This window comes from Capricornis sumatraensis, chromosome 2 (assembly GCF_032405125.1).
Source record: "Capricornis sumatraensis isolate serow.1 chromosome 2, serow.2, whole genome shotgun sequence".
Classification (NCBI taxonomy): Eukaryota; Metazoa; Chordata; class Mammalia; order Artiodactyla; family Bovidae; genus Capricornis; species Capricornis sumatraensis.
Genome location: NC_091070.1, coordinates 201,067,977 through 201,095,641, shown reverse-complemented (window position 1 = coordinate 201,095,641; position 27,665 = coordinate 201,067,977). Strand labels below are relative to the sequence as shown.

The 27,665-nt window shown below is 40.1% G+C and overlaps 2 protein-coding genes across 4 annotated transcripts in view; one reads left to right on the top strand and one right to left on the bottom strand.

The window, feature by feature from the left end:
* The window catches only part of GPBP1L1 (GC-rich promoter binding protein 1 like 1), a 64,167-nt gene extending 42,452 nt beyond the window's left edge, over positions 1-21,715 (bottom strand). For 2 of the 3 annotated variants that reach the window (XM_068964133.1, XM_068964135.1), the window contains exon 1: positions 21,047-21,175. The gene's annotated coding sequence lies outside the window, so the exon portion shown is untranslated. Of the gene's footprint in view, positions 1-21,046; positions 21,176-21,664 lie in introns of those variants that run through there. The other variant, XM_068964134.1, reaches the window with a different exon arrangement.
* A 1,653-nt stretch (positions 21,716-23,368) lies between these two features.
* TMEM69 (transmembrane protein 69) lies at positions 23,369-27,462 on the top strand. The gene is given in 4 exon segments (XM_068966070.1): positions 23,369-23,432; positions 25,595-25,734; positions 26,915-27,254; positions 27,257-27,462. Coding segments are annotated over 3 exon segments (465 nt in total). The 5' UTR covers positions 23,369-23,432; positions 25,595-25,692; the 3' UTR covers positions 27,340-27,462.
* The last annotated feature ends 203 nt before the right edge of the window (positions 27,463-27,665 follow it).

The window sequence follows — 27,665 nt, the reverse complement described above, 5'->3', positions numbered from 1 at the left end:
AAAGGGATAATTGGACATAGAGTTCGAAAGGAACTTCTCTACCTTCAACTTCTATATGGTCACTTCTCTGAAACTGCATATAAAGTTTCCATATAAGGAAGCACCTGTGTGGGTGGCTCAGTGGTGAAGAATCTGCCAGTGCAGGAGACACAGGTTCAACCCCTGATTCAGGAATATCCCACATGCTGAAGAACGACTAAGCCCATGGGCCACAACTACTTAGCCTGTCCTCTAGAGCTTGGGAAACGCAACTACTGAAGCCCACATACGCTAGAGTCTGTGCTCCAGAACAAGATTAGTCAACGCAATGAGAAGCCCCACGCACCACAACTGCAGAGCAGCCCCTGCTCTCCGTAACTAGAGAAAAGCACACACGGCAGTGAAGGCCTGGCACAGACAAAAGTAAATAAATAAAAAGAAGAAAAAAAAAGGCATCTGTGGTCAAGACATCATGTTAATTCTTCCTTCCCATCCTCTGTCCCAGGAATGTTTCACAAGGGCCCTTCTCCTTCTTACCCATCTTACTATGGATTAAGAAGAAAGTCTTTTGATTCATGTTGGAGAGTTCTCATTGTAGAATGTGGTGACAGGTGTGATAACAATTTTTGTTTAATGATGTCACTTTTTGGTTCCCTTACTAGTATCAAAGAATGCTACTGTAAGCAAGTATGACGAGAGCACAGAGGATATGGGTAAGGCATAAAGCATTATTTCACCTAGGTGAAAGAATCATAGCAATGCTCCTGAATTTTGGGAAGTATCAATCTACTGAGAACCTCAGCAAGGACTCATTCACTTGTGTCTAAGACTGTGTCCTAGCTGCATTAAAATGTGTCCCATACACAATGGAGTATTACTCACCCATTAAAAAAGAATACACTTGAATCAGTTCTAATGAGGTGGATGAACCTGGAGCCTATTATACAGAATGAAGTAAGCCAGAAAGAAAAACAACAATACAGTATACTAACGCATACATATGGAATTTAGAAAGATGGTAACGATAACCCTGTATGCAAGACAGCAAAAGAGACACAGATGTACAGAACAGTTGTTTGGACTCTGTGGGAGAGGGAGAGGGTGGGATAATTTGGGAGAATGGCATTGAAACATGTATATCATAGGTGAAATGAATAGCCAGTCCATGTTCGATGCGTGATACAGGATGCTTGGGGCTGGTGCACTGGGATGACCCAGAGGGATGGTACAGGGAGGGAGGTGGGAGGGGGGTTCAGGATGGGGAACACGTACACCTGTGGCGGATTCATGCTGATGTATGGCAAAACCAATACAATATTGTAAAGTAATTAGCCTCCAATGAAAATAAATAAATTTATATTAAAAAATAAATAAATAAAATGTGTCCCAGTTACATGCTTTGCATGATTCCAAGTTGTCGAAGGTGAAAAGATCCTAAAATTTTCCTTTTAAGAGACCAACATTACATATCTGAATAAAAGAACTTACGAAGTTTGAAAACATAAAAAGGGAACATACCAGACATACGTTGGGGATTTGCATTCCATTTTGTTGAATAGCTATTCAAGACATGAAGAAACATTTTAACTGACTTTTGCTGAAAGATTTGATACTATAAATCCATATTCATTTATGCGTTATCATATATCAGTATTTCACTTGCACATTTACTCATTCCTACCACACACTTGGGCTTTCCTCTTGGCTCAACACTAAAGAATCCATCTGCCAATGCAGGAGACATGAGTTTGATCCCTGGGTTGGGACGGTACCCTGGGAAAGGAAATGGCAACTCATTCCAGTATTCTTGCCTGGGAAATCCCATGGACAGAGGAACCTGGTGAGCCATGCGGTCACAAAGAGTCAGACACAACTTAGTGACTAAACCACCACCACCACAGACTAATAATTTACAAAGACTCTTAAAAAGAGTTTCACTGCTTAAAAAAAGTTCCTAGCAAAATGAATTGATTAAAAACTATATCTACATACTAGGTATTACAAATATTCCCAAAATGCAATCTAGGACATAATGCCCTAAACTTATAAACAGCAAACAAAAGCCACAAAGCAAAAACAAAAAAACTTATTTCAATTTAAATAATTTTTCCCTCTTAGATGCTATCATTTAAATTCATTTAATGAAAGCATAACCTTCAACCACAAAATGAAATTTCTATTCTACCTATACTATATACGACAACTCCAAACTTACGTCTACAATACCACTGAGGTTTGGTTTTAATTTTTTTTAATAATCTGCGAGAAAACTCTAAAATATGCAGTGTCTAATTTTTAGCCAATCTCGTTTTAATTTTGGCTCCATAAAAACTGCTTTTAAATAAAAAAGTAGTAGGTATACTTTATCTTTTAAATTTTTATTTATTTTTGGCTCTGCTGAGTCTTCACTGCTACACAAGGGCATTCTCTAGTTGTGGTGAGTGGGGGCACACTTGACTTGCAGTGTGTGGGCTTCTTACTGAGGTGTTAGGGAGCACAGGCTCTAGGGCACACAGGCTCCAGAAGCTGTGGTGCATGGGCTTAGCTGCCTTGCAGCAGGTGAGACCTTCCCAGACCAGAGATCAAATCTGTATAGCCCCTACACTGGTAGGCAGATTCTTAACTGCTGTACCGTATTAGTGAGTAGTGGAATAGTGAAGTCACTCAGTTTTGTCCAACTCTTTGCGACCCCATGGACTTTAGCCTATCAGTCTCCTCCATCCATGGGATTTTCCAGGCAAGAGTGCTGGAGTGGATTGCCATTTCCTTCTCCAGGGGATCTTCCCGACCCAGGAATTGAACCCGGGTCTCCCGCACTGCAGGCAGACCCTTTACTGTCTGAGCCACCATATTAGGGAAGTTAAATAGTCTTGCTTAGGCTTCAGAGCCAAAGAAGAGCAGGCCTCTAACCTTGCTTCTAACCGGCCTGGACACTGTTCTTACTGTGGTCAGTGCAAGCCTTGCAGCAGCATAGATAAGATGCCAGATAAATCTTAAGACTGTTGAGTCCCTGGAGGGGGGCTGGTCAACCAAGCCCTGGGCTTAACAACATTCCAAGTTGTGTCACAGTTCTGACAAAACACGGTCCACTGGAGATGGGAATGGCAAACCACTTTAGTATTCTTGCCATGAGAACCACATCAACAGTATGAAAAGGCAAAAAGATACCACACTGAAAGATGAACTCCCCAGGCAGGTAGGCACCCAGTATGCTACTGGATAAGTGGAGAAATAACTCCAGAAAGAACGAAGAGACAGAGACAAACCAAAAACAACACCCAGTTGTAGATGTGACTGGTGATGGAAGTCAAGTGTGATGCCATGAAGAACAATATTGCATAGGAACCTGGAATGTTAGGTCCATGAATCAAGGTAAACTGGATGTAGTCAAACAGGAGATGAAAAGTGGACATTGTAGGAATCAATGAACTAAAATGGACCAGAATGGCTGAATTTAATTCAGATGACCATTATATCTACTACTGTGGGCAAGAATCCCTTAGAAGAAATGGAGTAGCCCTCATAGTCAAAAAAAGAGTCCAAAATGGAGTACTTGGGTGCAATCTCAAAAATGACAATGATCTCTGTTCACTTCCAAGGCAGATCATTCAATATAGTAATCCAAGTCTATGCCCCAGCCACTACTGTTGAAGAAGCTGAAGTTGAACGGTTCTATAAAGACCTATAAGACCTTCTAGAACTAACACCCAAAAAAGATGTCCTTTTTATCACAGGGGACTAGAATGCAAAAGTAGGAAGTCAAGAAACACCTGGAATAACAGACAAATTTGGCCTTGGAGTACAAAATGAAGCAGGGCAAAGACTAACAGAATTTTGCCAAGAAAATGCACTGATCATAGCAAACACCCTCTTCCAACAACAAAAGAGATGACTCTACACATGGACATCACCAAATGGTCAATACCAAAAGCAGATCAATTGTATTTTTTGCAGCCAAAGATGGAGAAGCTCTATACAGTCAGCAAAAACAAGACTGGGAGCTGACTGGCTCAGATCACAAACTCCTTATTACCAAATTCAGACTTAAACTGAAGAAAGGAGGGAAAACCACTAGACCATTCAGGTATGACCTAAATCAAATCCCTTACGATTTTACGGTGGAAATGACAAATAGATTCAAGGGATTAGATCTGATAAAGTGCCTGAAGAACTATGGACAGAGGTTCGTGACATTGTACAGGAGGCAGTGATTAAGACCATCCCCAAGAAAAAGAAATGCAAAAAATCAAAATGGTTGTCTGAGGAGGCCTTACAAATAGCTGAGAAAAGAAGAGAAGTGAAAGGCAAAGGAAAAAAGGAAAGATACACCCAATACCCATCTGAATGCAGAATTCCGAAGAATAGTAAGGAAAGATAAGAAAGCCTTCCTCAGCAATCAATGCAAAGAAATAGAGGAAAACAATAGAATGGGAAAGACTAGAGATCTCTTCAACAAAATTAGAGATATGAAGGGAACATTTCATGCAAAGATAGGCACAATAAAGGACAGAAATGGTCTGGACCTAACAGAAGCAGAAGATATTAAGAGGTGGCAAGAATACACAAAAGAACTGTACAAAAAAAGATCTTCTTGACCCAGATAACCACGATGGTACGATCACTCACCCAGAGCCATACATCCTGGAATGTGAAGTCAGGTGGGCTTTAGGAAGCATCACTACGAACAAAGCTAGTGGAGGTGACGGAATTCCAGCTGAGCTATTTCAAATTCTAAAAGATGATGCTGTAAAGTACTGCACTCAATATGCCAGCAAATTTGGAAACCTCAGCAGTGGCCACAGGACTGGAAACGCTGTTTTCATTCCAATTCCAAAGAAAGGGAATGCCAAAGAATGTTCAAACTACCACACAATTGTACTCGTTTGGCACGCTAGCAAAGTAATGCTCAAAATCCTCCAAACCAGGCTTCAACAGTACATGAACTGAGAACTTTCAGATGTTCAAGCTGGTTTTAGAAAAGGCAGAGGAATCAGAGATCAAACTGCCAACATCTGCTGGATCATCGAAAAAACAAGAGTTCCAGAAAAACAACTTCTGCTTTATTGACTATTCCAAAGTCTTTGACTGTGTGGATCAAAACAAACTGTGGACAATTCTGAAAGAGATGGGAATACCAGACCACTTTACTTGCCTCCTAAGAAATCTGTATGCAGGTCAAGAAGCAACAGTTAGAACTGGACATGGAATAACAGACTGGTTCCCAATTGGGAAAGGAGCACATCAAGGCTATATATTACCACCCTGCTTATTTAACTTCTATGCAGAGTACATCATGCGCAATGCCAGGCTGGATGAAGCACAAGCTAGAATCAAGATTGCTGGGAGATATATCAATAACCTCAGAAACACAGATGATACCACCCTTATGGCATAAAGTGAAAAAGAACTAAAGAGACTCTTGATGAAAGTAAAAGAGGGGAGTGAAAAAGTTGGCTTAAAGCTCAACATTCAGAAAACTAAGATCATGGCATCCGATCCCATCACTTCATGGGAAATAGATGGGGAAACAGTGGAAACAGTGGCTGACTTTATTTTCTTGGGCTCCAAAATCACTGCAGAGGGTGACTGTAGCCATGAAATTAAGAGACACTTGCTCCTTGGAAGAAAAGTTATGAGCAATCTAGACAGTATATTAAAAAGCAGAGACATTACTCTGCCAACAAAGGTCCGTCTAGTCAAAGCTATGGTTTTTCCAGTAGTCATGTATGGATGTGAGAGTTGGACTATAAAGAAAACTAAGTGCCAAATAATTGATGCTTTTGAATTGTGGTGTTGGAGAAGACTCTTGAAGACTGCAAGGAGATCCAACCAGTCCATCTTAAAGGAAATCAGTCCTAAATATTCATTGGAAAGACTGATAATGAAGCTAAAACTTGAATACTTTGGCCACCTGATGCAAAGAACTGACTCACCGGAAAAGACCCTGATGCTGGAAAAGATTGAAGGCAGGAGGAAAAGGGGACGACAGAGGATAAGATGGTTGGACGGCATCACAAACTCAATGGACATGACTTTGAGCAAGCTCTGGGAGTTGGTGATGGACAGGGAAGCCTGGCATGCTGCAGTCCATGGGGTCGCAAAGAGTCAGACATGACTGTTCAACTGAATTGAAGTTTTACGCGTGAACATAAATCAGAGCTTCAGTTTGCTCACAGGTTGATGATGCTGTAAGTTTGCGTCCTAGGATTATACTTGGGAATCGTGAACTGCAATTTTGCAGTCACCTACAGAACTGATGGCTGCCTGGGACCTTTTCCCAACTGGGTCTCCAGATGTGCTGTGACACGGGACTTCTTCACTGTTTGAGTTTGTCTAAACTCAATTTGTTTGTCAAAACCCAATTTGAAAAAAAAGACCAATTTGGTGATGTATCTTCTGCTGTTTCTAGTTCTCTTTTCTCTTAATGTTAGTATGTTGAAAGTAAGCTAGATAAGGCTCTAATAAATATTGGTATTATTTATTTGTATATAATGAGTGGCTTATTCTGTTAATAAATCCTTTGAACCTGAGGCGAAAGTTTTGGCAAAACAGACCACAGGGAAACTCAATAGATACAATTTAGCAACTGGACAAGCTTTTGGCATATTTCCTAGAATGCAACACCATCTCACAGATAGGATAGTTTACAATCTACTTATACCACAGAACTGAAAAAGGATGTAACCTGTTTCTCATCTAACAGATCATAAAAATTACTTCTGATGATGGATTGATGAATGATTTTTTTGTAAATCATTTTGGTAAATCTAGAAGGACTCAAAGAATGCAGTGGCACTGACTTAACAAACCATACATAACACTTTTAGAACTTAATCCAAAAAAGTGAAAAATAAGAAGTGACCTGATAGCAATCTGTTTTCATCCTGTTAAGTAACATTTTTCTATAGGACTGATCACCTATAAATTTTTAACATCTTCCACTGGACTAAAGCACAAAGAACATTATCTTATATGGTAGGCACTCATTGCTGAATGCATAATTAAGTAAATGAAGGAACTGCTGACTACTGTAGGTAGTACATCTTCAACTTCACAAGGTAATGCTTGTAATGCTTTTCAATCAGGTCACCAATTTACACCAGCAGAAGTGGTTATTTTTAGAGTTCCATCTGCTCCACACTCTCACAAAGCTAGGTATGGCTAGACTGGAACTTAATTTTCTGTTCTGCTGGTGGGTATAAAACAATGACCTACCACAGTCTTTGCATCATTTAATCTGTTTATCATCTCTTCGTGTTTCATTTTTTGGCAAAATTATCTATTCTTATCATTTTACCATTCTTTCAGTAGCTGGTCTTTTTCTTATCTGAACTAAGACAATACAATAGACCCCAATCTTCTGATTATACTGTTTCAAGTATCTTTTCCAACTTGTGTTTTTTTTATGAACATAAATTCTTATTTTAAATGTAATCAACACACCTGAATGTAAAACATTATTGTGAATCAACTATATTCCACTAAAATTTTTAAATAAATAGCTGAAAAAATGTAGTCAAAATTGCTGATCAAGACATGATTATTTGGGGGGGCGGCACGCCATGCAGCATGTGGGATCTTAGTTTCCCAACCAGGGACTGAACTGGTGCCCACTGCAGCAGCAGCACACTCTTAACCACTGGACTGCTAGGGAAGTCCCTAAGATACCTATTTTTAATCTAATGTATAAAAGCCTTTCTTCCCCAAAGTTCAAAGAATTTACCTACATTATCTTCTTAGTTTTACAGTTTTGCCTTTCACATTTAAAACATCAATCAGTTGGAACTGATCTGTATGCAGTATGAGGTCCAGGTTCAGTTTCATTTTTTTTTAACTGCACGAGTAACTAGTCCCAAATGTCCCAAACCACTCTTTCTCCACTGATTTAAAAAGCCAGCTCAGAGTTCTCTGGTTGCCTAGTGGTTAGGATTCCAGGCTTTCACTGCCATGGTCCACGTTCAATCCCTGGTCAGGCAACTGAGATAAGCCGTGGGTTATCACCCTTCAAAAGGCCAGCTCAATTTTAAATTGTTTCTACATATGCATGGATCTGTTTCTAGACTTCTGTTCCACTTGTTCATTTGTCTATTCCTATACTACAATTCATTCATGTTAGGAAGGAAGGAAGAGAGACAGGAAAGTTGACATATCCACACTGAAATATTCACAAAGGACTGGTGTAACCTCTGTCAGGGAGCAGCATGAGTGGCAACCATCCATTGCATCAAGATATCCTGCTCTTCTCCCTACTCTGTGATTGCTTCTTTTCTTATTCTTTTGCTCTGTAAATATAACCACTACCTAAAAGCTCTGATGCAGCACATTTTGTTTCTTTGGAATCTCTTCACCATCTCATTCATTTTAAAGTCTTCAGTTCTCACCTCTAAGGGGATGACTTAAATAAATCTCTACTTCATGAAGCATTAGATCACGCACATACCTATACTCAAGTATCCATCACCATGTATTATTTACCTGTTTATATATTTATTTCCCTATGCTTGATAGGGATTAATAGCAAATGGGGTCATCTCTTAGTACAGACAGGATGACCATTAAATAATCATTTCTTTAAGAAATGTTGACAACTATTATCATCTCCTTTAACTGTTAAGACCTCTCTTTAAACATTTCTTATTCCTTAAACTGCAGAGTCCAAGACTATTGACTTTGCATATCTTCAGATATTCACTGGCCCTAAAATTTCCTTTCCAAATCTCATGATTTGAAAAGAACACTACTTAGGTTTAAATGTCTACCACTTTCAATTCCTCTAAGGGACCGAGAAACCCTACAATAGTCTATACTCATTTGTTAACTATGCATTCGCTTCCTTCCCAAGTCCTTAATAAGGAGAACTCCAAGGTAACTGGTGCCTTGCTTAATTTTTAACCTTCACATTATTATTGCATCAGAGGGAGGAGCCAAGGGTCATATTCTACTTTTTTTTTTGAATTTCAGGAGATTAATTCATACTTACAACTTCTAAACCATGAAATTTGAGCACATCTTTCAATGAACCAAAGAGATATCATACACCTTTAAGATTTCTTTCACCGCCATTTCTGTCTGTTAAGATAATACTTACTAGCATGATTATTAATACTGATAAGTAAGGTCTGCTATTACATGATAGGAGTCCAACAAACAAAAAAATTATATTTCTAGTACAAACTCAACGATGCCCAAGTTATCTGTCAAAAAATATAACTGCATATTTAACATATTACCCTGCCCATAAGAGACATGCATGTGATAAGTGAGTGTTCTCAAATTCAATAAAGCACTACAGAATGTATTACTCAGAATTACACATCAACTTATACTTTCAAAACCTGAGTAAAATTATGGGGTACTATCTCACACTCTCCAAACTGGCAAAAACAAATCCTGAAACTATCAAGTGCTGATAAAAATATAAAGCAACAAGAAATTTTCACATATTGCTGGTGTGAGTGTAAACTCATACAACTACTTTCGAAAACAGTTTGACAAATACAACATTGAAGCTGTGAAACATCTATGACCCACCCAATCTTAACCATACATGAAAGTAAGACAAAGTGCATAACAATATTTGCTACAGGATTGCATACAGTAAACAAAAAACTAAATTACCTAAATGTTCACCAATAGACTGATTTAGAGTTTCTCTGGTGCCTCAATGGTAGAGTCTGCCTGCCAATAAGGAGATATAGGTTTGATCCCTGCATCGGGAAGATCCCCTGGAGAAGGAAATGGCAACCCACTCCAGCAGTCTTGCCTGGGAAATCCCAGGTACAGAGGAGCCTGGCGGGCTACAGTCCATGGAGTCTGGACACGACTTAGCAACTAAACAACATCACAAGACTGATTAAACTGTGGATTTGTACAATGCTATACAGCAGGAAACGATCACATTAGAGATGTGCATACAAAATGGATGACTCTCACAAAGTAGAATAAAAAAGTTGTTAAAATTAAACTATGATACCATATAAAGTTTAAAAAAATGAGTACAAAAAATAAAAATAAAAAAGGAGTAACAGTATCAGATAGTTTTGGGAAGTGCTTAGTCACTCAGTCAAGTCTGACTCTTCGTGACCCCACTGACTGTAGCCCACCAGACTCCTTTGTCCGTGGGGATTTTCCAGGCCAGAATACTGGAGTGGGTTGCCATGCGCTCCTCAAGGGGATCTTCCCAATCCAGAGACTGAACTCAGGTCTCCCACTTTGCAGGCGGATTCTTTACCATCTGAGCCATTAGGGAAGTCCAAGAATGCTGGAGTGGGTAGCCTATCCCTTCTCCAGGGGAACTTAGCAGGAATCAAACTGGGGTCTCTTGCATTGCAGGCAAATTCTTCACCAGCTAAGCTACTAAGGAAGCCTTAGTTATGGGATATAGTCAAAGAAAGCAAAATTACTTAAAAATGCAAGAGAATGACAAACACCAAATTCAGGATGAAAGACACAAAGATATATAATCAAAAAGGAACATATATAAGGGCTTCAATTCTGCACACTGGCATAAGGATAAACATAGAGGTCAATGGAACAGAACCACGAAACCAGAAGTAAACCTAGTAAGTATGGCCAAATGATTTTTAACAAAGAAGCCAAGATATATCAACAGGGGAAAAATGGTCTTTCTTTTCAACAAATGGTGCAATAATCACTGGATGTTCACTACAACAACACAAAAATTAACTATAACTGGGTCAAAGGCCTTAGTATAAGAGCTAAAAGTAAACAGAGGAGTGATTTTAAGTTAGGGAAAGAGAAATTGAACTTTCTTATCAAAATTAAAAACATTTGTGCTTTAAAGGACACAGTCAAAGTGAAAGGACAACACAGAGAGAAAACATCTGCAAATCATATATCATGTAAGGGACTTGTATTCAAAATAATATCACAATAAAATATCACCTTACACCTATGAGACTAGTTATTGATATTATAAAAAGGACAAGATACTGGCGAGGACGTAGAGAAAAGGGAACCCTTATGCACTGTTCATTGGAACGTAAATTAGTGCAATTACTATGGAAAACAGTATGGAGGTTCTTCAAAAATTTAAAAACAGAATTATCAAATGATCCAGCAATTCCACTTCTGAGTGTTTTCCAAAGGAAAGGAAAACACTCACTTGAAAAGCTATGCACCCCCATGCATGTACACACACCCTGAAATATTATTCAGCCATAAGAAAGAATGAATTCTTGCCATTTTCAACAATATGGATGAACTTCGAGGGTACAAGGCTAAGTGAAATAAGACACAGAGAGACAAATACTTATGATCTCACTCATATGTAGAATTTAAAAAAGCAGCACCAAGCTCATATACAGAGAACAGACTGGTAATTGCCAGAAGTGGGGCGGGGTGTGCCAAATGGTTAAAGGGGTCAAAAGGTACAAACTTTCAGTTACAAAATAAATAAGCTATGGGGATAAAAGGTATAGCGTGGTGGCTATAGTTAATTATGTTGTTGTTTAGCCGCCAAATCATGTCTGACTCTTTTGCGACCCCATGGACTATAGCCTGCCAGGCTCCTCTGTTCATAGGACTTCCCAGGCAAGGATACTGGAGTGGTTTGCCATTTCCTTCTCCAGGGGATCTTCCCTACCCAAGGATCAAATCTTTATCTCCTGCACTGGCAGGTGGATTCTTTACTGCTGAGCCACCAGGGAAGCCCCACAGTTAATTATGTCGTTCAGTCGCCCAGTTGTGGCCAACTCTTTGTGACCCCATGGACTGCAGCACGGCAGGCCTCTCTGTTGATTATACTCAGTGCATATTTAAAAGTTGCAAGTTCTCATTACAAGAAAGAAATTCTATAACTATATGGTGACAAATGTTAACCAGATTTACTGTGTTCCTTATTTTGCAATATCTGCTATAATTATAAAATTATCATATACACCTGAAATAAAATGTCAAGCTTCAATTAAAAAAGAATCCTACAACACAACAGTAAAAAGACAACCCAATTAAAAAGCAAGCAGAGGATATGCATAGACATTTCTCTCAAGATACCCAAGAGACCAAGGGGTCACTTCAGAAAACAGTTTTTTAAAAAGTCAGTTACCATATGACCCAGCAATTCCACTTCTATAAAGATCCAAGAAAGACATAAACATACATCCACACGAAAACTCGACATGAACGTTCATAACAGCATTACTAACAACTGCCAAGAGGTAAAAATGCAAATGCCCATTAACTGATGAGTAAAAAAACAAAATGTGGAATATTCATACAATAGACTATATGGCAAAAAAGAGAAAAATACTGAAAACATACTACAACGTGTATGAAAATTAAAAACATTACGCTTAGTGAAAGAAGCCAGACACAAAAGACCACATACTGTATAATTTTATTTATATGTAATGTCCAAAATAGGCAATTCCAGAGACAGAAAGGAGATTAGTGGCTGCCTAGAGTTGAAGAGGTGAATGCTAATGGTCATGAGACTTCTTTCTGGGGTGATGAAAATGTTCTAAAATTAGATAGTAGTGATGGTTATACAACTGTGAATATAGTAAAAAAAAACAAACAAACAAAAACCCCCATTGAATTGTACATATTAAGTGGGTAGTTTGTTATGTACATTCTATCTCAATAAAGCTGTCTTTAAAAAATTAGGTGAACAATTAATAACAAACAAGGAACTTGTACAAAGTAGCAACACTCAAATTAGTTTCTTGTTGCAAGTGGCAAGACTTACTGTTTAATATATGGATGCAACCATTATCACCTTAATCCAAGAATCAACCTTAACACTACTAAAAGTAGGTCAACCAGGTATTATGTGCATTATAACATGATGCAAAATGAGACAGAGCTATGATGTATTCTCGCCAAAATGTTTAGATATAAATCCATCAAGCTTTTACCTGTAAACTTTAGAGATAAATACAGGAACAAAAGGAACAAACTAAGTGATACCTTAAGAATGCAACTGTATAAAAGCATTCTCAGGACAACCAGTCCAGTCTCAAAGTTAACATCACTGAAAAACAAGGACTAAGCTAGGTTAAAGGCTTCCCAGGTGGTGAGTGGTAAAGAATCTGACTGCCAATGCAGGAGACACAGATTCAATCCCTGGGTCAGGAAGATCCCCTGGCAAAGAAAATGGCAACCCATTCCAGTACTCTTGCCTGGGAAATCCCATGGACAGAGAAGCCTGGTGGGTTATAGTCCATGGGGTCACAAAAGAGTCAGACACAACTAAGCAACCAAATTACAAAGCTAGATTAAAGACAAATTAAACAAAGTACATTTTACGTTACTTTTATTTTTACTTTATTTATTTTTGGCCACACTGCATAGCTTGTGGGATTTTAGTTCCCCAACCAGGGAATGAGCCCAGGCCACGGAACCAAAGTGTTGAGCCCTAACTTGCCAAGAAATTCCCTAAACAAAGGGTTACAATGGACAAAGTCCTGGTTCAGATATTAGTTTGGATAGCCAGCAGTAGCAAACATTTTTTTTTGATCAGCTGGGGAAATTTGAATAATAACACCTGCATACCAAAGGAAAGGAATATGGAGTGTGGGTATCACCCAGTTTAAAAAAAAAAAAAACCCAAGCTGTAAACTGATCTCATTTTAGTAAAATAAAAGTAAAAACTTACGTATATGTGCTTAGAGAAAGATCTTGGGAGGAAATGCACCAAAAGATAACAGTAGTGATTTCTGAATGACAGGAATGTCAAGTTTTTATTTTCACATATCTGTATACTCTAATATTCTACACAGCACATTCACTGTTTTTTTTTTTAAATGAATTAAAGACAGAATCACATGGGGGGGGTTTAATAAACTAACAGTGTCCAGGCCTTATCCCATATATATTTAAAAACATTGAGAACAACTGCTCTTAAGAATTGGGAGTGGATAAAAGGGAAAATTCTTGTCTAGGTTTGTCTTTAAAAAAGACATTCATGGACTTTTTAACTTATTGAGTTAGGAAGGAGACCACTCTAAATAGAGGCAGTAACTATATCTTTTAGAAGGAGCAAATTATATTAGTCAATTTTACAAATTAGGATCCTTGGTTGAAAAAAAGAAATCTGGTTTCGGTATATTAGCAGAATAGGAAATTTATCAACAGGATATTGAGAGTTCCAAAAAAAAAAAGATTTGGCAAACTTGTAAAAAATCAAGTTAAGCAGTCAAAACCACCAATCAAAGTCACATCACAGGAAGAAGTCTCTCAGAAAACTGCCCACTAGCTAGTATGCCACTGCCACAAGTCAACAGAATTAATTCTAAATTGTCCTTGTTCCTTTGTATCTCTCTCACTCCAGATTCAAATACCCAGTCAAGTGTATTTGATTGGCATAGCTGGGTCACAGCTACCAGGGGCCTTGGAAAGAAAGTATATGTGTGTATGCAAACAAGCTACATGTCCTTTTCCAGCTTCCACTCCCATCAAGTTTCACAAAAAGGCAATATTGGAACAGGGTTAAATGGTAAACAGACAAAAGAAACAAAGAAAAACTTTAAAGTCCAATTACTAGAATGTCCAACATATACATCTTCCCAGTCTTCCCATTAGTAACAAATTTTAATCATTGTGCCTTCTGATTCATTCTCAAAAAAAATTTCCTGAAAGTAATTTCACAAAATATAAAATTTTTAGACTAAAATTTGCAACCTTTCTCAGGTAGTTATCTCCTTTCCAACATTTTGTTATTAAAAGGTCACAAGCACTTGCTGCAAACATACCTATATACTATCCCACTGATACAAATGTAATTTACTTAAATCACAACAGTTCCAAATAAACAAACATATTATGAGACATACTATGTTACAAAAGTATATTTATCACCTGATGCAATCTGACACATTAAATTCAAGCTGTAAGAGTCAGGTAACTAAGTGGACGAGTTTTATGTACAAGCATATTTAAAAATCTCTTCTCAAGAATAAATTTTTTGCTCAAAATCCAAACATTACTTTTAAGTTAGAAGAGCAGACTCTGGATCTGGTTGTCACTTCACCTCTTTTTGCTTCAAATCCTTATCTGTAATTGGAGATTGTTGCAAAGTCAATGATTAAGTGAGTGAATATATGTAAAGTGTTAAGAACATTGCCTGGATGCTTTTCTCAGGGAAATAAAAGAATCTTGTTTACAGTCAGTACTCCATAGGTGTAATGCTTAATAGTTAAGGACTAGGAGGGATAAAAAAAAAAGCAGAGATATTACTTTGCCAACAAAGGGCCATCTAGTCAAGGCTATGGTTTTTCCAGTGGTCATGTATGGCTGTGAGGTTTGGACTGTGAAGAAAGCTGAGCACCGAAGAATTGATGCTTTTGAACTGTGGTGTTGGAGAAGACTCGAGAGTCCCTTGGACTGCAAGGAGATCCAAAGGAGATCAGTCCTGGGTGTTCATTGGAAGGACTGATGCTGAGGCTGAAACTGCAATACTTTGGCCACAATACCTCATGCGAAGAGTTGACTCACTGGAAAAGACCCTGATGCTGGGAGGGATTGAGGGCAGGAGGAGAAGGGGATGACAGAGGATGAGATGGCTGGATGCCATCACCAACTCGATGCACATTGAGTTTGGGTGAACTCCGGGAGTTGGTGATGGACAGGGAGGCCTGGCGTGCTGCAATTCATGGGGTTGCAAAGAGTCGGACACGACTGAGCGACTGAACTGAACTGAGGAGGGATAAACAGGCTTCCCAGGTGGCACTAGCGGTAAAGAACCTGACTGCTAATGCAGGAGACATAAGAGACATGGGTTTGATCCCTGGGTGAGGAAGATCCCCTGGAGGAGGGCACGGCAACCCACTCCAGTATTCTTGCCCAGAGAATTCCATGGACAGAGGAGCCTGGTAGGCTGCCTACAGTCCATTGGGTTACAGAGTTGGACACAACTGAAGCGGCTTGGCTTGCACACGCACACACAGGGCAGGGAGTAAACAATAGGAAAAAAATTCTGTTTTGAGAAGAGAAATTTTCAGACCAAACAGGCTGAGGAAACTACTCACTAGTAACCAAAAAAGAAGACAAAAACCAAAAAAAAAAAAAAAAGAAAGACAAAACCACTACAAACCCAGCATATTTAGCTCAATTTTATTTTTTTAGCTCAATTTTATAATACAACAAATATACACTAGGTAGGAAAAAAAAAAAGGACAAGAAACAAACTAGCTGGAAAAGTTAACACTGAATTGGGCACAGGACCAAAACAAACACTCCATTTTACAACCATGTTGGAGGTGGGTTAATATCTCATACAATTACTCTATGCTGCTCAACAGAGAAATTGTGAGAAAATGATATGAGAAACACTGAACAAACCAGAAGAAAAAAAGGCTACCAATTTACAGGAAAATCTGGAATGTGGGAAACTGCAGGAGAAATAACCTGGTTTCTTCAACAAAGTACAAGGGAAAAAACCCTGAAGAAACATACAAACTAAGAGGCTTAAAAGAATATCAGTCAAAAAAAAAAAAAGAATATCAGTCAATTACAGTGTGTGGGACCTGGATACTGATTCAAATAAAGAGAAGTCAACAGAAAAGTAATAACTAGAAAAGGAAAAAAAGAATACCAAAAAGCCCATGTGCAACCATCTGTTCAGATTCCATACAATTTAATTCAATGAGTAAAAGGTAAAGGCAATTTTGAAAAATTATTTCACAATTATGAAGTGCTTACAACAGTCAGGCATTGTATTACGAACTATACAAATGTTATTTCATTTATTTACCACAAAAACTCTATGAGAAGGTACTATTACCCCCATTTAACAAAGCAGCAGGCAGAAATCATACCTAAAACTTTTATCAAAGTCTCAAAGCTTTAAGTGGTAATACAGATTCAAACCAAGGGCACTATGACCACCATACCACCACGCCATCTCCCTACATGATGTGGTGAAAATCCAGCTTCGGAATCAGACAGCTGTCTGAGTTCCCACCTCTCACTATGTTATGCAAACCACTGAACTTCTTGGATCCTCTGTACACTCACATATAGAAGCATTAATATCACCTATTTAAACAAGCGTTTTGAGGAGCAACAAGAATATATATATATATATATATATATATATAATGGACTCTGTTACACCCTCTAGCTTATGAAACCTTCAATAAATGGTTCTCACTATCCTTCTACCATACCTGGTAAGACTAATTAGAAAGCACAGCTAATAATTCATAAGCACATAGCTGGAACACTGGAATAGTTCTACCTTTTAATTAACTAAAGAACCCCCAAACCAACTTTTCAACATACTTGTAAACTTCAAGGACAGCAGTAATTCAGAAGAGAACTTTTTTATATAATGACATTTAAATATATAATCTTTGGTGGCTCAGACAGTAAAGTATCTGCCTGAAATGCAGGAGACCCAGGTTCGATCCCTAGGTTGGGAAGATCCCCTGGAGAAGGGAATGACAACCTACTTCAGTGTTCTTCCCTGGAGAATTCCATGGACAGAGGAGCCTGGTGGGCTACAGTCCATGGGATCACAAAGATTCGGACATGACTGAGGGACTAACACTTTCAAACTTATAATCAGCAGAAACCAGAGTTTGCAATATAAAGTATAATCAAACTTAATTCTTAAAAGACAAAAAAGCAAAAACAAAACCAACTTATTCCACACATACAGACCTGCTACTCAGAAAAGTGCACTAAAACTTTGTTCATACTGATGTTCCTCTTGTCTGACATCTGATTAATATATGGCAAAGTAGTCTTATTGTAAAAAAGGAAGGTAAGCTTAATGACTATGTTAAAAATTAACTCCTTTAAGAAAGACAGCTTTCTGTGTTGTTATCCTGTGGATATTTTTGTGCTTATCTGTTAAACTACTAAGTTCCTGGGTGGTAGGAATGTTTTATAGTCATCTAGGCATTCCTAGACCTTAGCAGGCTGAAACTGGCACCACAGTATAGCCTCCAACATTTCTTAAAGTGTTTCCCAGAAGAATGATTGAACCATTTTGTTTGAAAAATAACGTGTCCAACAGATCAGTTAAAGGTCGATTTTTTTAAATAATAAATAATTTTTATTATTACTATTATTTTTTGTCATGCCATGCTGCATGCGGGATCTTACGTCTCTAGCCACATATCAAACCCAGGTTTCCTTGTAATGAAAGCGAAGAGTCCTAATCACTGGATTGCCAGGGAAGTCTGGCCAAAAGGCTGATTATTTGCTTCAGGAAATAAAAATAACTATTAGATGCCTTTAAACATCTGCCGAGTATATTTGAAATCACCTGTAAAATTCATAACATGAGCAATATTTTACCTCATTAGTTAACATATACCTTTGGACAAAAGAACTTCAACTCATTCCACTGAATTATTTTTCAAGATTGATTGTAGCCAGTTTTGTTTTGAGCAGAAATCCAGTGGGAAATAAAAAATCAGTCTGATTTTGAAGTGACTTGGGCAGCTACCACTCAGCACAACCACATATCAAACTGTAGACAATGGCAAATATAGTCAGTTACATAGTAGTATGTTTTCTATGTATGAAAGAAAAGAAAGAAAGTGAAGTTGCTCAGTGTCTGTCTGACTCTTTGCGACCCCATGGACTGCAGCTTACCAGGCCCCTCCGTCCATGGGATTTTCCAAGCAGGAGTACTGGAGTGGGTTGCTATTTCCTTCTCCAGGGGACCTTCCCGGCCTAGGGATCGAACCTAGGTCTCCCACATTGTAGGGAGACGCTTTACCACCTGAGCCACCAGGGTAGTCCCTTTCTATGAATGGGGAAAGCCAAAACTTCATTCAAGTTTTTCATCTTAGTATCACCTAGATTCCTTCCCCATTACAATTATTTGAAAAACCATAAATACATACCACAATTTGCCTTTTCCACAAACTACTTTTTCAGTTGGGATATTTAAAAAATTGCTTAGGTTTAAGTATGTACCAGTTGGATGAATATCTGAACTTATTTTCCTCAACAAAAATAATGGGAATAAAACAATATCTACCTCACAGGAATAAACTAATAAAAATATAAAGCAATTCAAGCAACTGTAAGCCTCTGGCACATTAGTTACTCCTGTTACTAAGTGCATATACTTTAAGTTTTAATCATAAAACAAAGATATGCAATTGGTTGGGAGTATGATTCAAAATTGTTGTTTTATCTAAGTATTTAAATTTTAGTTACAAGCAGAAATATGTCCCAGATTTCTTGTCATTCCAAATGTATTAAAATGGCTGCATGTGCTGTCCTCAACCAAACTACTAAACAGCCACTGACAAGAAAACCAAGCTGAATTCATTCAAAATAAAAATGGCTTCCTAACAACCCCACACCACCAAATTTCAAGAGCTTTGCTAAGATACTATTCAGAATCAATTGAAAGAATATTTGTATCAGTATGTACAAACTGTTTTGAGAATCTTTAAAAAAAAGAGGTCTCACCCAAGTTTATGGGTTCAGTAGTCAACAAAAGCAAAACACAAAGCAACTGACTTGTAATTTCTATAAAGCACTTTAAACGTTTTTTCTGTAAAACCACCAAAATAATTTAAGAACAACAACAACAAATCCTAGGGGAGTTGACAAAAGTAAACTTTCGTATTGAACGAATGTGGAAAGGTAAATTGAAATTGACTCCCTAAGGGAAGGAAGATGAAGTAAAATAGTTTATTTTCCTATTAATTCCAAACTTCTCATTCACAATTAGCACTTTATTATTTTATCTTTTAGACAGATTTCAACTTGAAACTGGAGCATCTTCCCAAATACTGAAGTTAACTGTTTTTGATTTCCATTCTGTGCTCTTTTGTTTTCAGTTAAACCTCTGGATCTAATGTTGTTTTTTAAGCAGCAAACAAAAAAACAGCCTTTTGTTTGAAAGGGCACAACAATCAGGCACTCCACTTAAAGTCTGTTTTCATTTGTCTTACATTCTTCTGATACGTGTCCCAATATAAAAGACCTTAGAAAAGGCCAGCAGTCGACCAAACTGCAAATCTAAGTCTATTGAAGACCAATCACTATACTTTTTGGAAGGAATTACACAGAATGTGACTTCTGTTACTAAACTAAAACATGAGCCACCATAAACTTTATTTTTCCCAGATAAGCAATAAACATTAAGAGCAAGTATTTTAACAAATATGACAAACCAACTTAACAGCACAAAGTTGGCTGATAAAATTAACACCACAGCACAATTTCAAAACTATAAGCAACTACCAAAAAAAACCGCACCCACTCTTATGTAAACTTTTGGAGTAAGCAAACTAGCTTCACCTTTGTTTTCACGTAGCAAAGACTCTTCAAGATAAGACAACAGTAAGATCAAAAGACCCAGTTGTTGAAAAATAACCAAGGAAAAATAACTAAGAAGTCAAGACTTGTTAACGTATTTAAGTTACTAAGCTCGGGGCACTTCCCCAAGCTACAGCCATTTTAGATTCAGCCTTTCTTTTGAGTTTCACGGGGAGTAGGGAGAGGTAGATGTAAAACAGAAAAAGTCCTCACTAAAACACTTAAAGATCGACCAGCTTTTTTCTCCAGGTAGGGAGGAGTCGGTAGGGGCTGGACAGACCATCTAAATCAACGAAAACACCTCGCTACCAAGGGGAACCGGAACACTGGGGGCAGGGGTGCGGGGTTAAAGCTCTTCTTTCCCCCTCAGATACCCCACATTTGACTCACACGTTTTTTTCCCCTTAGATTTTTCCATCACTGGAAAACAAAAGCCCCTGGCTCTAATTTAAGAAGGAGAAAGAAGTAACCGTAAACCAAGCTACTCAGTCACCAACAAGCCGGAACGCCTGGAGCGGAGCCAGAGAGCCGCAGGTGAGCGTTCCGACCAGAAGAGCAAAGTTAAAGTAGGAGCGCTCTGGCAGAGTCTCGACGACGCTCGTGTGCAACGCTCCACGCGTGGGGGAAGGTGCCCCGTTCGAACCACACGACCCGTGGGCTCTGCTCCCGGTCCCCAGACCGACCTACACCCAACCACCTGTGTGAGAGCCTCCTTCAACTTGTTTCAACAGCCGATCAGTCAGGCACCGGGTGGAGCCCTGCGCCAGATCACTCACGATCCCCTACCCCACCGTTGTCGGGAACTCTCACTCACCGGGCAGTGGAGGGGCTACAGTTAGGGACCAGTCGCGGCGTCTGAGGGCGCGTCCCCAGCTTCCTGATCCGGCAGAGGTGGAGAGCCCACAACCATAACAAAGGTCTTCCCAAAATGGCTGCCCGGCCCACACGGCCCAGGAGGGGCAGACCGGGTGGAAGGGGAGGAGCGACGACCAGCCCGGCCCTCCCGCAATCTCACCCCGCCTCACACACGCCCACCCGTTCGCACCGCCCACAAGCGCGCACGCGCATGCGCATGAGCCCTGTTCGGGTGACCCCCGCCGACGCCCCAAGCAGCCAACGTTTAGCCGAGGGGACGGCGGTTATTCCCTGCCCCGCCCCCAGCTCCCTCCGCTGCGTCTCTTGGCGGCGCCCCTGCCCCTCTGCAGAGTTTAACGCTGTCTTTTCTAGCGCCGCCTCAGAGGCAGAGACCAGCTGAATTTGGTACTCCCCTTCACATCTCCTCTCCAGGCACTAGGGCCTGGGCGCCGGTGAATGAGTGGGTGGGGGTGTATATGTGCACCCGTTTTTCCCCGCCCCTTCATTCTGCACCTTCCCACACCCCATCTCTCAGCAAGCACACTTCTCCAAACTACATCTACAAGTACTAACAAACCGGTTTTGTAGGCGCGTGTGTTTTCCGACCCTTTCCCACCTTCGGCTCCTTCCTTCTTTCACGTGCGCGCGCCGTTAAGACTCCAGCCCCCAGCAGGCCACACGGCCGGGCTTTGGCGGCCTGAGTGGCTGGTCCCGACGCACTACCCGCTGGGAGTGGTAGTTCCGCCCGACCGCTGGCGTCACGCCCCTGTCCGAGTACTGGGCGGTTTTCTGGCCAGAGCCTGCTCCAGTGCCAGGGCGGAGAAGCTGTTTCTTCGGCTCTAAGTCTCATTGGGTATCGCATAACGGGAAGAGGCGGCGCTGCCATGGCCGAGAAGGAAATAAAAGTGAAAGCCTATGGCGACTGGAAAGTGTTACTATTAGGAAGAATTCGCTGTGAATCTGTTCTGTACGAGAGGCTAAACCATGTGACAGCCGGCAACCAAGAAGCCAAACTACATAGAATCGGGAGGAATAGAGGAACTGGGTAGCGTGGGCTCCTGCAACTCTCCTTTTGTTTTCAGATAAACGCACAAATTGCCTGATAGTGTTTCCTTTGATAGACTGTGAAATGGAGGCCCAGAGAAGGAAAGGGACTTGCTCAAGGTCACAAAGCCCACAAATAAAAGTTAAAGCACAGAATGACAGGAGGAACAATCAAACTTACACAGGTTACCCTAAAGGCTCTTATCACACTTCTCATGAAAATAAAAGTCTTGCCCCTTATTTTCTTTATTTCTTAACAAAATTTCCAGGTACCAGCAAAGAGAATGAAGTGGAACTTTTTTCCCCTTAAGTAGTATTAGTTCAGTACCTTAATGAGCTGTGAGATATGCCCAGATTATCTTAGAAACCCCTTTTTAATGCAAAGTCAAAAATGAGTTCCAAGGACTTCCCTGGCTAAGACTCTGCACTCTGTGTAGGGGTTCCAGTTCGATCCCTGGTCGGGAAACTAGATCCCACATGCTGCAGCTAAGACCCGGTGCAGCCAAATAAATATTTTTTTAAAGAAAAAAGAGTTCCAGAGATGGCAAGCAATTTGGCCAAGTCATACTTTTCCTAGACTCCAAATCTCCTACCTTCCTACACCACCATCACTCTGTAATTGCACTCTACCTTCCCGGACTCTGCGAGGCAGATTTTGCTGGCTGGGAAATCTGGACTAGAAAGGAAAGGACCATTTAAGAACCCTACTACTACTACTAAGGATTCGCTCAGTTGTGTCCGACTCTTTGCGACCCCGTGGACTGTAGCCCACCAGGCTCCTCCATCCATGGGATTCTCCAGGCAAGAGTACTGGAGTGAGTTGCCATTTCCTTCTCCATGGGATCTTCCCAACCCAGGGATCAAACCCAGGTCTCCTGCACTGCAGGCAGACGCTTTAACCTGAGCCACTAGGGAAGCCCCTTTAAGTACCCTACAGACTTCAAAAGCCAGTTTCTACTAGAACTAAGATTTTACAGAAAACCCAGGGTGGGACTGGAGAAGGAAATGGCAACCCACTCCACTACTCTTGCCTGGAAAATCCCATGGACAGAGGAGCGTAGTAGGCTACAGTCCATGGGGTCGCAGAGTCGGACACGACTGAGCCACTTCACTTCACTTCACTTCACTTCACTTCAGGGTGGGAACTAGTTAGCGCTGGTCAAGTTTCCACACGGACTCTTTTTTTTGCTCTCAGGAAGTGAGGGGGGTACAATTTATTCTCACTTGCCGGAAGTCTTTTTTCCGGAGTTCCGAGCTCTTCTTGCAGTTCAGGTTTCTACCTCTGTGTGCGACGCTGGCAAGTGAGTAGCAGGGCTGTTGCCACAGGTGCAGGTTGGGAAAAGTGGTGGGGCACCAAGGCTTTGGTGTAAATTGAAGCCGCGGGCGCTGTTGAACAAAATTTCCCGGGGATCTTTGCGTCCAGACTTCATCCCTTTTCTACTGATGTCGGCTCTAAGAGTTATAGTTTGTATTGACGCAGTGGAAATATTGAGCATTTTCACCCAAATTGAGTGGATTAACTCTTGGGTCTTTGTCCTTAATCTCCTCACCCGTTGCCATCCCGGGCTTTAGGCTATCACATTTTTGCTTTAATACCCTTGAGTTGGAAACCACTTGTCACAGTGCCTAGGGAGTTCGGAAGGTTGGGGGAGCATGTAATCCCTTAAAAAGGTGATTTTGAACAAACGTGAGTAGGTCGGTCCTGCAGGTATGTGCGTTTGGGAGTCAGGAAGTGTGTGTGTGTGTTTGTGTAGCCACTCAGTTGTGTCCGACTCTTTGTGATCCCATGCACTGTAGGCTGGCCAGTTTCCTCTGTCCATGGAATTCTCCAGGCAAGAATACTGGAGTGGGTTGCCATTCCCTTCCCCAGGGGATCTTCCTGACCTAGGAATCAAACCTGGGTCTCCTGCATTGAAGGCAGATTCTTTACCATCTGAGCCACCAGGGAAGCCCATATTATCTAATTGACCCGGGATAACTTAACTCCCTACTTGCTTCCATATATGGAGAGAGAGCCATTGACAGTCTGGTATACAGAATTTCTTGACCCAGCCCTAATATCTGTGATCAAGAAATTAGTTCACTGTTTTTTTTTCCCCAATAGGCGAGAAGTAAATTTATTAATAAAGGAATCTTTTGAGAGATCGGCAAGGGGGCTCATCTTAGATGTGACTCCTTGCGGCTGGAGAGCCTAGTTGCTTTTGCATGTGGGATCTTAGTTCCTCCGCAGGGCTCAAACCACATCCCCTGCATTGGGAGACTGCAGACTCTCAACCACTGGACCACCGGGGAAGTCCCCAAGTTTTTAAATTAAGCAGCAACTGTGGGTTTTGGATTTTAGACCCTTCTGTTTTTCTGGTTAATACTGGGACTCATGTAAACATGACAGATCTGGGTTCATAGTATTCTCATTCAGCCACTTACTGGTTGCTTACATTTGGTAAGGTGGGAATAATAGCTAGTTGTTTTTTTTTTAGTGCCTGCTTTGCATTAGGGACAGTGCACATCTATTAGCTTATTTAATTTTTATAGCGACCCTATGTAGTTATTATAAGCCTTAGGTGAGTGAACTGCACTATAATCAGGTTAAATTAATTTGTCCAAAATCACATAACTAATGGTAGAGCCAGAATTCCAGCCCAGGTCATTTGGCTCCAAAATCTGCACTCTAACTTAACAGATTATTAATATCACTCAGCACCAAGTTGATGAGGTGCCTGTATTAAATAAGTTCATGCATATAAAACACATAATTATAATGCCTGGTTCACAGCTAGTTGTATTGATTGCTATTATCATTACTTTTAAGCTATAAACTCCTAAGCCCCAAAATAACTAACTAAGGAGAAAAAAAGAAAGCAGACAAGCTATGACTTTCAGTGTTAAAGATAAGAAAGCTGGCACTTCAAGGAAGCAATTTATCCAAGGTCACACAGCTGGGAAATGATAGAGGCATTTGTAAAGAACTAGATACATTGTCCAGAGAAGGCAGTGGCACCCCACTCCAGTACTCTTGCCTGGAAAATTCCATGGATGGAGGAGCCTGGTAGGCTGCAGTCCATAGGGTCACTAAGAGTAGGACACGACTGAGCGACTTCACTTTCATGCATTGGAGAAGGAAATGGCAACCCACTCCAGTGTTCTTGCCTGGAGAATCCCAGGGACGGAGGAGCCTGGTGGGCTGCCGTCTCTGGGGTCGCACAGAGTCGGACACGACTGAAGTGACTTAGCAGCAGCAGCAGATATATATTGTCTCTGCATTACTCTTCTTTACACCCAACAGCAAAAGCTAAAATAATGGTTCAAAGAAAAGGATCTATTTACTCCATGTTACTGATTTTTTAAAACATTAATGACTGTTTCCAAAGGAAACTGTTATACGGAAGAAATTCCCCCAAATTCCTACTTTTAAAAATTATGCATGAAGTGAAGAAAATTAAATGACATCTTATTTTGTTCACAGCAGCATGCTTCTGATTCAGACCCTCCACTTAACTGTAAAAATACATTAATCAGAACTGTGTGGCATCTTCCTAAGCAAGACTTTCAGTGGGACCCAGTATGCTTCACTTCATCCGGAAGTTTTCTCAAGCATCTTCAAAGGTTGGTTTATTCAGCAAATATTTGAGCACTACTTTCCAAGCACTGCTTCACTGGACAATAGTAGTAAAATAAAGAAGACAAAAATCCTTATCTTCATACTCTAGTTGATCTGGGTAAGAGTAAAATACAAATAAGTGAAATATTTACTATGTCAAAGTGAAATATTTGGTATGTCAAATGGTAAGTGCTGTGGAGAACTACAGAGCAGGGAAGGGGAATAGGGACAGTAGACTTTGAAGTTCTGCATTTATAAACAGGGTGGTCAGAGTGAGGCAATGATCGATGCAGATACCTCAGGGAAGAACATTTTAGACAAAAAGAAGAAAAAACAGTTCTCAAGATGGACTCATTCCTAGCAATTCTGAATAACTACCAAGATTCTTTAAATAGCTCTTACGTTTTCTTTAATCCAGTATTTTCTGAGTTAAAGTTGATCTGTGTAACTATTGAAGTATGGAATCTACTCACTAAAGAACAGAATCAGCAGAAGAGGTTATTGCTTTGGCCATGTGCCATGAACGGCACTGGGGATTTTTTTTAAGGCAAAGGAACAAAAACCATATGGTCCAAGCCCTCAGGTCTACTGAGACAGACAAGTGAACATGTGATTTTAATTCACTGTGAGAGTTATGATAGGAGTGTGCATAGGGTGCTTGCTTACAGCAGAATTAAATCACATTGGAGAAAGCTTCCAGCTGAATTTTGAAAGGTAAGTTCCCTAAAGAGAAAAATGGTAATCTAAAATTCTAGGCAGAGACTTGTAGAAAGGCATGAAGCTATGAAAAGTTTGCAGTAACTAAAGCTTAATTTTCTTTACATAAAACAGAACTGCCATAGTAATTAGTGCAGCTTCTTTTTCAATTTATAAATAGAAGAGGCAGTTTAGAATGCCAAAAGCTAAAGACCTAGTCTTTACCTGTTCCTCCAGATCTTTCTTTCATGCGATAATATTGTGGTAGGCCAAAACATACCACGGTTTCTATTCCGTAGTAGCTTCTTTTGCATGTTGTATAGCTATTTAATAGTCTTTGCAGCGATAACATCACCCTATACGCCAACCTTTACGTTTGACATGCAGCACATGGTTTGTTTTTATATTGTTTCATATTGTGACTAAAACATTTGGTGATTTTCTTTTTTAAGTCTGTTTTATTGTCTTCTGGTTCTGTTTTCCCTGTAGATGCTGAAGTACACTTCCACAGTCAGACCAGGAGCCAGCCGGAGAATAGAAACACTTTCTCACAAGACATGTCTTCAGCAGAACTTTTCCCTTTTGTTTCCGAGACTTTGGCTTTTCTCATCCTTTCCAGCATGTGTGAGCAAGACACAATATTATCATACTTCCCTATGCAGTTTTAAGAAGAAGCAAGAGCAAGCAGTGCTTCCAGCCAGGCCACCACGAACAGTCAGTTTGCTGCCTGACAGCCCAAAGCCAGCATTATACATAACTCTGGCAGGACTAATCCCCTTCGTTGCTCCACCAGTGGTCATGGTGATGACAAAGACTTATATTCCCATATTAGCTTTTACTCAGATGGCTTATGGAGCCAGTTTCCTTTCTTTCTTGGGAGGGATCAGATGGGGTTTTGCTCTGCCAGAAGGTAGTCCAGCCAAACCAGACTTCCTCAATTTAGCTAATAGTATAGCTCCTGTTGTGTTTTCATGGTTTGCTTTCTTTATTTCTGAAAGACTAAGTGAAGCTATAGTCACAGTAATAATAGGTTTGGGGATAGCATTACACACTGAACTCTTTCTCTTGCCCCATTATCCCAACTGGTTCAAAGCCCTGAGGATAGTAGTCACTTTAGTGGCCTTTTTTTCATTTGTAATCACTTTACTAGTGAAAGATTTTTATCCAGAGAAAGGACCCAAGAGACTTGGGCAAGTAAAATAAACATAAAACTACTCTATAGATAATGTTAGCATGTTGG